This window comes from Dipteris shenzhenensis, chromosome 21, assembly GCF_047967505.1.
Source record: "Dipteris shenzhenensis isolate YYH24624 ecotype China chromosome 21, Dip_SZ_1.0, whole genome shotgun sequence".
In the NCBI taxonomy this organism is placed as follows: domain Eukaryota; kingdom Viridiplantae; phylum Streptophyta; class Polypodiopsida; order Gleicheniales; family Dipteridaceae; genus Dipteris; species Dipteris shenzhenensis.
The window spans coordinates 28873231-28889652 of NC_141616.1; the positions used below are offsets into that span (position 1 = coordinate 28873231).

At 42.7% G+C, this 16422-nt stretch overlaps 1 protein-coding gene across 2 annotated transcripts; it reads left to right on the forward strand.

Annotated features, from left to right (window-relative positions):
- The first annotated feature begins 4538 nt into the window (after positions 1-4538).
- LOC147888719 (F-box/kelch-repeat protein At1g51550-like) lies at positions 4539-13081 on the forward strand. Of its 2 annotated transcripts, none has more exons than XM_087392605.1 (2): positions 4539-4900; positions 11882-13081. In XM_087392605.1, the coding sequence occupies exons 1-2, from the start codon at positions 4753-4755 to the stop codon at positions 12880-12882; spliced, it is 1149 nt and encodes a 382-aa protein (XP_087248731.1). In that variant the 5' UTR covers positions 4539-4752; the 3' UTR covers positions 12883-13081. The 2 variants fall into 2 exon arrangements, with proteins under 2 accessions (XP_087248731.1, XP_087248730.1); XM_087392604.1 differs by lacking the exon at positions 4539-4900 and adding an exon at positions 4911-5514.
- The last annotated feature ends 3341 nt before the right edge of the window (positions 13082-16422 follow it).

Here is a 16422-nt window from a genome sequence, read left to right on the forward strand (position 1 = left end):
CTGGCATAGCCCTACTAGCATGCATGGGAAAGCCCTCTAACATGGTCTAGGCTCTATTGAATGATGATTCTAGTGAGACTTTATTAGCTTCTTTTTGTTGGTTGCTACCCTGTTAGTTCCTTCCAACTTGCACAATTCCCCTTCTCCTAAGGCTATAATGCCCGCTCCTTGTTTTTATGTGCATAGGTAAGGTGCGTACAACGAAGTCCCTAGCTCCAAGCTCTCTCGTTGGCAGCTTGAATTCACTACTCATCGCACACCAAGATGGCATCAAACATGAAACCGAAATTTATGAACTGGCTTTCCTGGTCTTTCCTTCATTGCTCTGGGAGGATTTCGGCCACCAATCTTTTGTTCTTCCTTCTTCCTATGATGTTCATTGAAATCAGAAGTGTCCACCAATCATTCCTGCTTATCTTTCTTTGAAACCGCGGTCTTGGAGGCCACACTAATGCTTGCACTTTGTAAATCCATCTACCTCAACTTCCTGGGTCTATTTCCGTGCAAATTTAGGAACCCTTGCAGCTCTTACACTGACTCTCTACTAAATACTTTATCCAATTGTACATATTCTCACTTCAGCAATTGATCTCATTTCAACTCTCATGTTGAGTTTCTACAAAGTCTTCCATTGCGATGTGGCTAACTTCTTCTGCAACTGATGTTGCTATATAGCTCTAATGTTGTTGATGTCCTCAGCAATAATGGATGTGTTGATATTAGAAAATCTACTTTGTTTTGGATGATTGTAGGTGACAACAAGAAGCTAATGGACACTTTCTCTGCCAGTAATTTGAGAGGCTTCTCTTCAAAGTTACATCTTTGGGGCAGATTGAACATTCTTGAATCTGTGAGGAATACTCATGCGGCAAGGAAATATGAGCGCTTGTGGGATTGGAGGAACTGAGTAATGTGGATCTAGTAGGTGAGGCCATCACATTGGAAACTTGGACCTAGTAACATGTCTTCAATTTGGACGAGGTGATGATTAAGGCAGTGGACCACAGAGTTCACAGGGTGTGGGTGACTAATAAGTTTAGCAAGGTTGCCTTTTGGGCATTGTTGCCATGTCTGATGTGTTGAGGTAAGTCATGGAGGAGGACTCGATCTCACATGGTGATAAATAGCTCGTCGACAATCAGCTGAAAGCCTAAATAGGTTAACGCTCATAGATGATATTAACCTTGTAATAGTCAATAGAACTTGTTTGAGCTAGGATGAATCCATGCAGCAACCTTCTCAAAGTAGTGGCTTTGTGAAGCTCAGAGTGTGATTTTGGCTGCTTCCCAACCATACATCGAGGGAGATAAATTCCATCACAAGTGCAGTTGGAGAGTCTAAAATTTTTAGGCACTGGCAAATCATATGTAGAGCAATGCTTTGGTCATGGGTATATGTTACCCATTGGAAAGTTTTGGCCACCCTTTAAATCATATTCTGGACGATGATACAATGATTCAAGAACTACTCTACACCTCTAGATACTTTCGCATGGTTCAACACTAAACTTTTGTTGTTTCTACTTGTACTTCCTTTATAGAGGATTATAGTTTTTTCCCAAACATTGGGGCAATGTGAATCATATTCACGGTATATGCTACACAAGATAAAATTTTGGGCACTAATTGGATAGGCATTATTTGATCACGGAATATATGCTTATATGGTTTAGGCTATAGAATTCGTGAGCATCAAAATGATATCAAAATCAACAACATCATGCATTTTTGAAAGCATACAAGGTAATTGCCTCGTAATTGAATTATATCACCAAGAGCTCAGCATACATTTGCATTGTCAATACCTTTCTTCCTTCACCATAGCGAGGTTTATACTCCTTATTGACCCGCCTAGGATCTACGGATTCAAGGTTGAATACAACCAAGGGCATGGATGATGAGGATAAGGAGTGGGATGAGGATTAGGGAGAGGATGATGAGGATAAGGACTGGGATCGTGGCTAGGAGAAATACCACTTAATTTGCATACTATTTTTAGCATCTCCATTTTTTTGGCTATTTGACCTTGATTCTTTCTCTTCCTACTAGCACTAAGAGGGGCTATTGTGGTTTTGTTTTACAAACAATTAGAGGAAAATGCCTTTTTTACCACCTCGTATTACAATGAGAAACATGCATTTGTATGTTCTAGACAATTTGTATGTTCTAGACAATTTGCATTGAATCCTTATCTGTATGTTCTAGACAATTTGCATTGAATCCTCATTTGTATGTTTAGACAATTTGCATTGAATCCTCATATCTTGTGTATCCTCTTAGGACATTACCTCCTAAAACAAGATTGTTTGAATATTTGTAAAGAAAAAGTGTAATTTGAAAGTAATTTTGAGTGGAAGAGTCAATGTTAGTTGAGGTTGGAAAGCTTAGAGGGTAGGATTTACTCTTTGCAATGCATGAGAACACATATAAGGTTTTTCTTAGAGAACTTTTGAGACATTGAGTTATTGAAATTTGAAAATAATCCTTCGCATTATAATGATCTAAGCCTATTAGATGGAAACTCACAATTAAACCTCATGCCTTGTATTTTTTATTGAGGCCGATCATGATGTTTAGATGGAAATTCATTTGCGAAGCCACATTACCCTACTTTGAATCGCCTCTCACACAAAGAGGTGTATAATATATCGAGGTGATCATTGTAAAATATGGGAGGTTGAATGACCGCTTTTAGGCCCTCCTAAGAGACTATTGGGCAGAGGGATGTTGAGCACTGGCAACACCAAGGGGAAGCATTGTTAGAGGACCTTCCCACCCATGCTAGTGGGCCTGCTGTCCTAGCCCTACTAGTAGCCAACATACAAGCACCCCATGCTTGTTATGTTGCTGAAACTCAGGGCTACAATGCTAGCCCATTGGCTCCTTTTGAAGCCTTGCTAACCTAGCAATCCAATGTCCAAGCCCTGCGATTGGTCCAAAGACATCATCTTCTTTCCTCTTGGCTGCAACACTCCGCAAAATCCTTGCTAGGCCCTCATTAATCACAAGATGGGATAATGGGGACATGCCTTTTGCAATGTTGCCGTAGCATCTCAATGTTGGAATTCGAGTGTTGGCAAGAGCGCCGAGAGTTGCTCTTCTAGGCCATCCCCATACACATGCCAGACTCCCTTCGCAGGCGGGTCTGGCGATTAGGGGAGAGTCCCAATGGTAGTCTACACTACCCTCCGCTAATGAGGGTCAAGGGTACCTCCCACACCTTCATTCCAAGATGCACACCGATGTGGCAGTCTTGCTACCAACATGTGGAGGCGTAGTCAAGTCACTAGAATTAGCCAACGCCATACAAAATGACAGCCGCTAGAGGATTTTGAGGGGGGGCGATTGAATTAATTAAATCCTAGGTCGCCTCATTGGCTATAATAGCCATGAGGCGCCGGTGGGTGGAGGTGAGTATTTGACAGCCTCCAATATATCCATCCAGTAGCCGGGGACGAGCATTTTCTGAGCGAAAACTTCCGAGCGTCCGAGCGAAGGAAAAAAAAAACTTCCAACTATGCATAAATATGGCAAAAATCGATCAGAAAAAAACATAGTTTCACTTAGAAATATGCAAAGTATTATAGCAATGCCTATTTTATACAAAAATCTTTAGGTGAATCTGTAGGAATGGTGAGAGCATAATGGGATGGCTTTTGAAGAAACCCACATGTAGAGTAGACTTCTCTATGAAAATTCCCTTATGATCCTTCTTACAACTTTTACTTAATAGGGGGTGACATTGAAAACCCTCTCTCAACCTATCTTCATGAAAGAGTTTCTTCAAAGAAAACTCATTGAAGCAAGCCATCCAGGTAGTTTCGCCAATGAAACCCCTTTGAAGCAAGTCTCCCAAGGTAGTTTCGCTGGCGAAACTACCTTGGACAACACTTTTAAAAGTGACATAACTTTCATATCCAATGTCCAAATATAGTCATTCAACCACTCAAATTGATCTAAACACCCCATTTGAGCACATCTATGGAGTTATATTTTGGAAAATCTTTCATATATAGTATTAAATATTACATGTATTTTATGAGAGTGATATATAAGCCCAAGTTAATACTTATTTATAGTAATTTAAACTTCTTTAGAAACATGTCCATAAATATGCTATAAAAACACTAAAAAGATATTGCCATATGATATAAATGTGTTAATAAGTAATTATATATGCATAGTATTATTACATTGAGAGTGATTATGAGGAATGTTTCTTAAAGGAATCAACACTTTTTTAAGATAATAACAGGGGTACAAAGGGATGTCTCTAAATAAGAAAATTATGTTGTGTAAAAATGAATGAGTGACTAGTCTGTATATTTTTATGATAAAGGGATCTAGTTCTAGTGAAAATAAAAGTGTAAAAACCATGTTTCCTAAAGAAAAACATTTTTAAAAATCTCTTGAAAAACACGCTTGGATAAACTTGCTCATAGGTTTTTGCTCGTAAAATTGACGCATCCCCAGTAGCCCCACTCTCCGCGGTATGGGGATAGCCTCTTAGAGCACATTCCCGCGCAGCCTAGCAAATAATGCCCACGCAAAGGTTCTATGTGGCAGTGGCTAGGAGATGTCCCGATGAATGCACCACCAGCCTGAATGTTCAATCACCTGACGATTCTGATAGTGCGGGAGGAAAGATGAGCGTTTGGAATGGCAAGATAGAAGGTAGCACCGAAATGCTCGGAGAGAGTGCAAAAAAACCTGCCTCCAATGGGGCGGTGCAGTGCTACCTGGTGGCGTGGCGATGTCAATTACCAGTGGTGAGAACTGGGTGGACTTTGAAGATTCCGGCACCCATGGGTGCCAAGCTTCCAATGCAAAACTGCCGGTGGCTGATGGACGATCCGACACGCGCGGACACATTATCCCCAGCCGTGTCCACTGCTGGCTCAGTGCGCTCTTAGTCTTCTTGCTATCCATCTACTTTTCATTTCATTAGGAGGTCCATTAAATAATGCCATAGTGATTTTGCCAGACACTTGTCGTCGTCGTCGTCGTCTTCTTCTTCTTCTTCTTGTGCGCGAGCACATATTCGATTGCTTTGTGCCTTTCCTCCTCCTGCTCCAAATCACTGTCCATCTCGTCGTTGCCATGGACCCGTTGTCTCACCACAAAACCCAGAATGAAAGCAGATATGATGACAATGCTGACCCTTCCAGTTGTGAGTTGCTTTCCCTTGGGGCAGATGAGATGGTCGCAATCCTGCAATTCCTGCCCGTGCCGTCCGTGTTGGCCTTCGGGATTACTTGCCGTTACTGCAGGGAGATTGCTGATTCCGATACCCTCTGGGCTCTCCTTTGCAAGCGAGAGTGGGGAAGCGGGGTGGTGGACGCCTGGCCGTCCCGGAAAACAGGATGGAAAAGCTTGCATCGGCAGATGTTGGCATTGGATTCTATTTCATGGGTCAGGCTGCATCAGGGAGACATCGCCCCACCTGGGCGTGCGTCCCATTCCATGGTCACGCTTGCTGGAAAAGTCGCTGTTTTTGCGGGTCCTGACTACATAGGTGAGTTTTTACCCAGGTGGCGACTTACCTGCATTGCTGAGTTGCATGGAACGTCATTGGACGAGGACGTCCATCCACATCCTTATGAATGTGCTTTCCATTGCATTTTACTACATGGGTGGCGTTCAAGGGTGCTCATCATGCACAACACCTTGAGCCATAATATGGATCTTTAGGGGCAGACCCCTCACACGATTTAAGACACTTTTTACTTTCTCGCACGTCACAAAAGTAGGCCAAAACAACTTACAACCGAAACAAAATTCCGAAAGGTAGCATTTTAGGATAATGCAAGGCTTTCATTTGGAGAGATGGGAATTGTCTCCGGTCTTTCTGTTTGTAAGTGGATAAAACCGTCGTGAACGAGAACTTTTCACCGAATTCTTGGACGGGGATGCTTTAGACCGTGATCAGCCTAATTCAGACATGGTATGATATGTTTCGTCTGCAGTTTCTCCCATCGCACCCTGCCATATGCAGAAATGCAATGTTGGTTCTGGTGGTTATCGAGTCAGACTATCACGAGCAGTCTGAGCTAAACAACCCATGTAAATATTCGATTTTCCTTTTCCTTATATTGGGAATGATCTTCGCCAACCGCCGTCAAGCAAGAGGTGTACGATGTGAAGAGCAGGCTAGTTTAATACCTGTCAGCCAGGCTATAAGAAGAGTCGAAGGCCAAATGTGAGATTGGAGTCCATGCAGGTCATGTTAAAGCGGATGTCGTAGTAACCAGTCCCTGGTGGAGTTGAGGATTTATTGTCTTGTGGATGACTACCATGATGCTATAAACTGCACTTTTATATGTGAGAAATTTGGGGACGTTCCTGGATCCTTCTAGGTATATCTTTCAATCTGTGTGTGTGTGTGTGGGGGGAGTGCTTCTGCAGGCTGAAATTGATTTCAGTTCAATAATGACTAGATGTTGCCCAAGAGTAGCTGCATTAATTGCAAGCATGTCAAGAACAGGACCCAAAGATTTGTAATCAAGATTGATAGCCATTGCTTGATGTGGCTCCGCAACCAGGTACAGGTTAGTTATATAGTAGAGAAGGCAAGGTCAAGTTCAGGATTTGACATTGAATATTCACATTGCATTGAAAATAAAGTTGCAAAATGATCTTTGTTTTGCCACAAATCTCTAAACAGTGCTAAATTCCAATGGTTCTTTTCAGGATGCTGATGAGATGGAAATTGGGCAATCCCACATGGATGTGTTAAGAGTACATATATTTCTCTGGCAAAGCTCAGGAGTCATTTATACCGTGTGTTACAACCCCTGCGCTTTCCCATGGAGCCTAGCTTTACAGTTAAGGGATTGGTCAGGACATGAGGAGATATGTATGACATGTCCCTCAAGTTTATGGGCAGTACTTCTAGCATGTAGGGTAGTTATACATGTTCAGAGTGCATTGGGATGTGCCAGATACTCGTTGGAACAAAATCAGCTAGTTGCAGGAAGGGGGGAGAGAGACAGAGAGGTGGGGGAGGGGGGGCATGAACAGGGGCCCCGAAGAGAGCAGAGGTTTGGAGATGATAATCCATACATCTCATTGTCGTCCATCCAGTGCCTAATAGCTAGCTAGATGGGGCTGGCTGACTTGGGTTAACCATGGGAATGGCCAAGCCCTCCTTCAAAATACACACACACACACACACACACACAGACACGCACGCACGCATGTGCATATACGCACACACAATCCATCCTTTGTAATTTGGCACACAAGATTACTCTCAATGTAGCCATTGACTGCTGCAGACTTCAACCAGACATAGATTCAGGTTGCCAGGAATTTTCATCTTTTGCTAAACCTTTCCGCTTGATTGGATATTCTAGGTAAACCTTTTGAGGACGACATGATCCCAAAATCACCCAAGGTGCACTTGGAGATATATGAAGTGGCCTTCTTTGTCCATAGCTGATAACTTAGGACCTTCTCAGCTTGTCTGACATGCTGCTTGGAGAAGTGAGAAGTAGGCAGCTTCTGTTGATAAGCTACTGCTCCTATCCTGCAGATGATCTTGTATAGTTCATGGTATCTATAAGCCAGCTTAGTATTAGTGTGTCCACGTAAGGTGCATATTTGTTCTTGTGATCTATACTAGATCTGTCCCTAATCCCAGCACCCCCTCTTAGTGCCTGTATACAGTGCCAAAGTAAATTGTTAAGAGAGATGGATTGATGAAATCGATGATGGCACTGAAAATGCTCAAAGTGCTGATGTCACTGAATTTTTGAATCTTTAGTGTGCGGCTCTGCACCTCTATGACTTGGGATGTGCAAATCCTCCTCAACCCTAGAGAAAACCATGCAGCTAATGCTAGCATGTCCCGCCCTCAAGAGAGAATTGGCGATCACCCCTTCAGGTGGAACTTTGCACTACTCGCCAAAGTGCCCTTTGCCTAACCATGAAGCTGGATACCATCTGGCACCCCTCGGAAATGCCTGTTGTTTGATCTTCTATGCAAACCGTGCAATGAGAAGACGGAAATTCAGATGTTATCACTGTTCTTGTGCCAAAGTTGTCCCATAATAGGCCGTGCATAAGAGAGTCAGGTTCCTTTGAACAATCCTCAATTGAAAACTGTATTCGAAAAAGGTGGTAGATCTTGGTTAAGATCCTAACACTCCTCCTGCCTGTGAACCTCGAGAAGGGAACCAGGGGAGGGAGCTAGAGTTACCCCAAAGGGGAGGAGGGTAGGGGTCACCTGTGCCAGCCCTGAGCAGGGCAGGCCAGCCCCAGAAAAAGGGCAGAAATGGGGGCCAGAAGATCCCCTAGAGGGAGGCTCTTCTCTTTGTAGCAGGTCAGCCTGTAGGCAGCTGATGAGGGGCGGACCAGGGGGCAACTGGTTGTTGGCCAACTTTGGCTGGTTCAGCCATCCAATCAGGGGACTGAAGTTCAGGCTCTTTGAACCACACACGAGTGGGTAGGAGGAGGGAGTCAATAACTGCAGATATGCCACCTCATTTAGCAGAGGTTTAAGGCCTGCTAGTTTGTTGCCAAACTTTGGGCATTGTTTGATGATCGTTTTCCAACGTGTAATCTGCAGCAATACTTCTGTACTTTTTCCAGCTTGTCTTCTTCCCTCGTTTGAAGTGTATGCTGCCTGCAGCTTTTGTCATGACAAGAGAATCCGTGATTAGTAGACATTAGAACATTATTATATATTATACGCCAATGGTGTAATATGTATTTGTATTTATGATGGACTGTTATGGCGGTGGATCATCTGAGGAGATAGGACTATAGTTGAGCTAGAGCCTCTGCTTCAGACGGCACCAAATTTGGACATGTAACACTTATCTTATTAATAAAGATGTGCACCCATGTCTCTAGATCCTAGGGGGCAATAGGAAGGGAAGTGTGCATTGAGGTTCATTGTGCATCAAGGTTCATTGAATGGTAGATGTATGGGTCATCGGATAAGGGTAGGTCTAAATGGGAAGATGTAACTTGAGTGATCTCAAGGGGCATTAATGAAAGGGCATCACCCTTCATTGTGAATCTACATAGCATTCTCTCTATTCACCTTGCATTCGTCTGCCATCTCTCTCCCACCTTGCATGGAGGTCGAGAAGAGAAACAAGTAATGAGGGCGTTTTTCCCTCATTGGAGGGCCAATTGGCATTCAAATTCTGCATGCATGCACACATTTGCATTCTTTAAAAATCTGGTTCTTCACATTTGGTATCAGAGTAGTGACAATCCATGACCGGAACGAGAAGAGTAGAGAAGAAGTGAGCAAGCAAGAAGAGAGAGTGGCAGCATGCGGAATAGAGGTTTGCACGGCCAGGCAACGCAGGGGAATAGCATACGGAAGAGAGCCGTATGGGCAGCTCTGGCATGCAAGAGAGTGAACGGACGCATACAAAGGAGGAGTGAATGGAAGAGATCCGTACGGGGAGAGCCGCACGTGCAACGGCAGGGCTTGCGACCCCGAGCGACAAACCAGAGAGCGGGAGCAGGAGCAGGAGCAGGAAAGTGAGTGAAAGCAGGAGCAGGAAAGGTTTCCGATCCATAGGTCCTAGTTTTTTCCAAATTCAAAGCTCTACTGGATTTCTAAATCGGAAGTGATTGCGTGTACCATTTTCCTGCAAACCCTGAATTTCAGAGGGCTTGAGGCAATGGGTTTCTCTAAAAATTCTGCTCTTGGACAAGAAATGGGGTGTCTCAAGAGAGTGACTGCCCCCCCCCCCAAAACCCACAGATTTACCCTTAAATTGTGAGGAAAAGAGCCCCCCCCGGTTCTCTCTAATGGGAAGTGGGATTGGAACAAGATTTTAAGGGGGTGATGCACCCACCAAGCACCCCTTGTAACGGTGTGTAGAGCTCCGATCCACCAAAAACAAGCAGGCCAAACTGAGTGTACCAGTTTACAACATAAAATCAAGAGAAGACTGTTTGCAAATTATGACGAGTGATACAAATGTAGAAGTAAAAGAGAAAAGCATACACAAGAGAAAGAGACGAGAGGATCCAAAAGAGGACTTCTGCCCATTCAAGCAGGCGGGAGTTGGATGACAAGAGAAATCACTAATCCATGATTAGTAGACATTATAACATTATTATATATTATACACCAATGGTGTAACGTGTATTTTTATTTATGATGGACACCGACCAAATTGTTATGGCGGTGGATCATCTAAGTAAATAGGACTAGTTGAGCTAGAGCCTCTGCTTCAAACGGCACCAAATTTGGACTTGTACATTTATATTATTATAAAGATGTGCACCCACGTGTCTAGGTTCTAGGGGGTAATAGGAAGGGAGGGGTGCATTAAGGTGCATTTAATGGTAGATGCATGGGTCATAGGTTAAGGGTAGATCTAAATGGGAAGATGGAACTTGAGTGATCTCGAAGGACATTAATGAAGGGGTATCACACTTCATTGTGAATCGCACATAGCATTCTCTCTATTCACCTTGCATCCGCCATCTCTCTCACACCTTGCATGTAGGTGGAAAAGAGAAACAAGTACTCTCATGAGGGCACTCTTCCCCCATTGGAGGGCCAATTGGCATTCAAATTCTGCATGCATGGCACACATTTGCATTCTTGAGAAATCTAATTCTTCACAGCTTTACCTTGCAGATTTTGGTCTCTAGCTAGTGTTTGAGCAGCAAACATAGCATTTACCCACATGGGTTTTACTTTTAACACTTCGTAGGTAGGGGATTCTCTAGAACTGCTAGTACATGCAATCATGGATCTATGCGAGAAGGTAACAGATTTGTTGTCTGTTGTGATGGCTGTCATTGAAAGGACATTCTAACATAATTGGGGAATGTACAACACATCGCGAAGGAAGTCCCTCTCGCCTCTGTGTATGACAACTCGAATCTTTCCTGTGCCTAAATCTTGCAGCAACAATGCTCGTATCTGGCATGTGCTGGAAATCCTCAAACCAGGCTTGTCGAAATGTCATATGGCTTTAAGCTCCAGTGTCCATGATCCAAAACTCCAAAGGGTCAATCTCTTTAGATGCTAGTGCTGAGTTTCATGGTGGAGGAGGAGAGAGAAGAATCAAGTGGTTGCAGTAGGCACTAGGCCCCATGGGATTGAGGTATCTCACTCCAACCTGGCAGATGTGTGTCTTAAGCCCCTACCACTTGGTGGTGTCAGGTCTAGTTTCTATCTTGACCAAACAGCTCCCTTCTCCAAGTAATTTTGTTGAGTAACCATGCTTAAGTGATGGAATTTGGTTCTTTATAATGCACATGCTTGGAATGTGATTGTAAACTGTATCTGTGCTTGGAATGTGATTGTAAACTGTATCTGATGCCTTTTGGTCTTTTATGCTAGCTTTTGTCATGGCTGAGTCTGCCTCCTGTGTTCGAAGGAGTGATAGGGACCGAGTTTATGTATAAATGTACAGATAGCAAAGTGGACCTATATTTATGCATGTGGCCTGCACCTAGTTTTGTGCACCAATGATGCTCTGTCGAGATGCCATAGCAATAGTTCATGCTATGTGTTACCGGTCAATGAACCTGTGTAGATTTTTCTTACATTCATTTTGTTATTAAACCTTGGACTTATGTATATATCGTGGGAAATGTTTGACCGTTGTGTGGAACGAAAGGGATGGTTGATATGAACTGCAACCAGATGATTCTGGTGTTCTTCAGGTATATGCAGATAATCCTTAGATGGTTTCATGGTAAGTTAATGGATGAATGGATGTCCACAGGGGATGTTTGTTGGGATGACATTGTGGGGCTTGTGTAGTTTGGATTGTGCATACATATATTGTGTTCATAATTGTAGTCCTTGAAGTTAGGACCAAGCATATCCAGTCATGCCATTGTTGCGTAAATTTAGTCTAGATTGATGAATGAGAATACCTTCATTTCGGCAGGCAACGATGATTCGTGGATTACATCTATTCGGGATGACCCTTCTGAGAAATTAATTTGGCAATCAGCTAGTCTTGGCTTACCTCGCCGTCTTAATGAACAAAGCTGTACTGTCGTTGAAGATACCATTGTTATCTGTGGAGGAACATACAGTAATGAGATAAGTCAATTTGGTTTTGCATGGATCAACAGAGGGATTCATGTTGGAAGTACTGAGGAAATACCTTCTTGGCAACTCTTGGAGGTAGCAGCAGCACCACCCGCACGTTGTAATCATGCAGGCTGTTATGCAGGGGATAGAAAGGTGGTGGTGTATGGTGGCATAGGATGTGATGGTGCAACACGGGGAGACACCCTGGGAGACACATGGGTGCTAGATCTTTCTGAGGAAGCATTACCAACATGGCGTGAGGTAATCACCCATCATGCGCCACCTGCTCGTGCAGGTCACACTCTAACTTGGGTAGGTGGAAAACGAATGGTTCTCTTTGGTGGGATTGGTATAGAGACAGTGGATGATGAGTATTGGTATGTGGCTTTGAATGATGTGTGGCTTCTTGACATGGAAGGAGAACTCCCAAATTGGGTTGAACTAACAGCAGATGAGCCGGAATTCCCACCACCTCGTGCAGGGCATTCAGCAACTCTGATTTGTGGAGGGCGAGTGCTGATTTATGGAGGGGAAGATGAGAGGGAATCTCGGAAAGAGGATGTTTGGGTGCTTGATATAAGTGCTGGGATTCCATTGGGAAATGGGTCAACTTGCATGGACAGGCTTCATGACAGAAGTAGAGACAGCGGCAAGTTTGCTCGAAAGTTTTGGAAGGAGATGAAGCAGCAAGGCCAACTACCATGCAGCAGATCATTTCATGGAGCTTGTTCAATGCATGCAGGGCATGCAGTGCTTGTGTTTGGTGGCACCATAGACCCGCCAGAGACTGGAGTGAGCGAGCTGTTCACTGGCTTTGATTCTGAAATTTTCATGCTGCGGTTGGTACCATAGAAAGTATTGGTGCAGCCGGATATTTGCTTTAATCGAATATTTATCCTATAATAAGCTCAGTTCTACATTTTAATGGCAAGTCCTGGATTAATTTTTCCAGCTCACTACGTGGCTTTTACTCACCATCTAGATTGTATTTGGAACGTGAGGTTTTACAGCAAAGGCTTTTTGTGCTTGGATCTACTCCTGTGTTGGACTTTCTATAACACACCTTGGATATTTTATTTTTTCTTTCTGCATTTAGTTCTCACTTTGCTTTCTAGAAGAGTGCCATGTTATTCAATGTTACTAAGGGAAGATATGTTATTTAGCAACCAAGTAGTATTGAGGGTAGTCACTTTTAAGTCTACCATTACAAATCACAATTTATAATGAAGAGAAGAGAGGAGCCCCTTTTATGTGTTGGTCATAGAGATATATGCTGAATGGTATTTTTGGCAATGTTATATCGGTTATTTGTTTTCATGTAGGAAACTTTCATGGTAAAGATCTGAATCATATAATTATTAACCATAATGATGTATTCAAAATAGTCATATTCATGACATACTAAGCAATCTTATGTAGTTCACAACATTGTAGCTAAGATTTCTCAGCAATGCGACTAAATTTGGATACAATTTAGTTTTGGATTTTCATTGAGAAGAATATACTTAACATTCTCATCTCATGCTTGTTGCGTTTGTCAGTTGCTTGGAATTTTAATGCATTGAAGTTGTAGCTTTCTACCAAGGAATAATCTAGAGGTGATGCCACCACATGTGAGGGTAGTCTTGTGACGGATATTTGAATAAAAAGGTAAGAAAAGATTTCCTCTAGAATCTAGGTGGGATAGAGTTTAAGGCCTTGGCTTATTGGAAACAAAAGCAAAGAATAAATGTTCTTCATTGTAAGAAATGGGTCTCTAGTTAGTATCAATCTACGAATATTTGAAAGTACAAACCTTAGAGTAGGTTTGTTCATGACCTTTGTTGTGGTAGATCAAGATATTTCGCCAAGGATGTTGGGTTAGCAACATCATATGTTTCTTATTTGTTTGTTGCGCAGTGCAAAGGATCGTAAGGGATGTATGTGCTTATTTTTTGCTAATCAAGTCCAAGTTCCAAATGTTAATTCATTTGTTCAAGTTGACGATTTTAAATGTTGATTAATCTTAGGGTTGGTTCTTGTTTAGGGCTTTCTAATGGTTATTGTAATGAGTTTAGGTTTAGGTTTTTGTCTCTTTATAAGGGTATTAAGTGACTTTGTTACTTTGTGTGAATTAAGTTTTGGCCTCACATGAGGGGGAGTGAATTGTTATGTCTTTTAGCTTGTATGACACCACCTCTATTAAATATTCTATAAATGAGGATCTCTTGCCACATCCCCACTCATATCTATGGTCCATCTCCTCTTTTACCTCTTTTCTCTCCGGCGTTTTGCACTTGCACGCAGCCAGAGGCAGACTTTTGGTTGCTGCGAATTAGGGTTTCTTGCTGTGAATCTCTATTTTGAGGTCTTTGGCGGGGTTCTAGATACCACAGGCACCTTTTCTAGTGTGGAGCAGGGGTTTTTGTTGCAGCTCGTGCTATGCGCATGCAATCCCGAAATTCTAGCCCAGTTTCTCTTTCTTTTCACTGTGGGATTTATCTCTAGTTTTTCTATTTGATATTCTCTACGGGATTCCTTGGGTTTGTTGCAATCACCCTGTTATAGAGGGTGAACCCAGGTTGATACGAAGTTGTTGAGGTCAGAGGATGCCTATGCACCCTGGTTGTAATTTTTCTATTACTTTTCACTAAATAAGAATAAAGAAATACCGCAAGGGGCACCAAGTGTTTGGGGCCAATCAATGTCGCAATGGCATCCTTCTCAACATGGGACACCTCATAAGGCCATATCCGATGTCATCACCAATCTCAACAAAATATGCCTAGTCTTGAGTGAGAAGATTGACTGTTTGGAGGCCACAAATGTGGCCTTGCTAGCTCATAAAGTTGATGTGGACAAGACATTGGTGGAAATAAAGGAGGAGGAAGAATGGATAAAAAAGAACACGAAAAGAGAGGAGTGGCAGAAGGCAAAAGCAAGGTGGGAATCTATAAAAACCAACCGCCAAGACAAGTTACATGCATTGGAAATTGAATTGCAGCGATTGAAAGACATGGAAGTGGCTTCGGAGGGGACTTGCAATGCCATGGAAGAGCTTAAAACAAAAAATCCCAATCTCAAGAAAGAGGTGGCAGCCATGCATGCCACCATGGAGGGAAATCACGTTGAATTCAGACAACAGCTTATCAGGGGGAAGGAGGAGATGGTTGAATAGGAAGGAAGTGGTGAAAAAGGGATCCAAAGCTCGCATTAAGGAGTTTATCTCTAATGCCTTAGAGGAAGAAAAGAGAAGGAACAACAAGGCAATTAATGTCTTGTAAAGAGGCCTAAAAGTGGGAGAGACCCCAATGGTAGATGCTAAAGTTTTGTTCACCATTTGAGACAGCTTGGAGAGTGGGAAAAGTGAAGGCGTTGATGACAAGGCCATTGGTGATCAAAGAAAACTCACAAAATGTTGCAACAAAGATTATGTGTACTCTCAAAGAATGGGTATAAGTACCAAGTCAAGGGTTCCTATTGATGTTCTTAATCAGTCTTGAAACCTTGAAACTCTGGACTGCAATGGACAGGTCCTCCCTCATGAGCATGAGGGTAACTTTGAAACTCTGGACTGCAATGGACAGATCCTCCCTCATGACCATGAGGGTAACTTTGAAAGGAACTAGACTATACGTAGATGATAACCTCACTCTCTAATAGCCACAAAAGTTTCTGTAGTCAAGTGCATTGTTCCACATAGTCAACTAGCATATCAACATTTTTGTGAGGAATAAGGGATAGACTTGCTACTTGTCCTTGGGATCAAAACTTTGAGGACAAATGCATACATGAGGGTCACTTAGAATGCACTTGTATAGTATGTCGTCAATAAGAAATGTGTTGCTAGGGTCGAATTCAATATAGAATCTCCAAATGTCATCAAGATTCTTGAAGAAAATGGGTTTCTGCCAATAACTTATAGGTACCCTAGGCACATCCCCAAATTGAGATGGTGTCTCTATGCATTCTTCTTGACTCAACCTTGCCAACTAGAAACTCCTTCTCCTGTAGAAGTTAGGAAACACGTCGCATTGTTTCTTGCATACTGTGGTAGATGCATCTATTGTAAGAGAATTAAGTAAAACATATTTGAACATGGCAAAATGAAGCATTCATCATCCTTTCGCACCACAACCACCTCACTCGGCTTATCTTGTAGCATTTTCAAATTATGAGGATGCTCAATGTTGGGGTAGCCTCTGCCTTGTAAATCTTGCATTTTTAGCAATACTCCATTCATTTCCAAAACCAATAGTTTGGTTTTGGTACCCTTAGGGATATGTATTGTTTATGGCATAACCCTTAATGGTCCTTCATGATGGGGTACATGCCATTCATGCCTCACAGTAACAATTGGTTATGACCTACCCTACCCTTAGCATCATGATCATTCTCAACATCAGTCGGTGA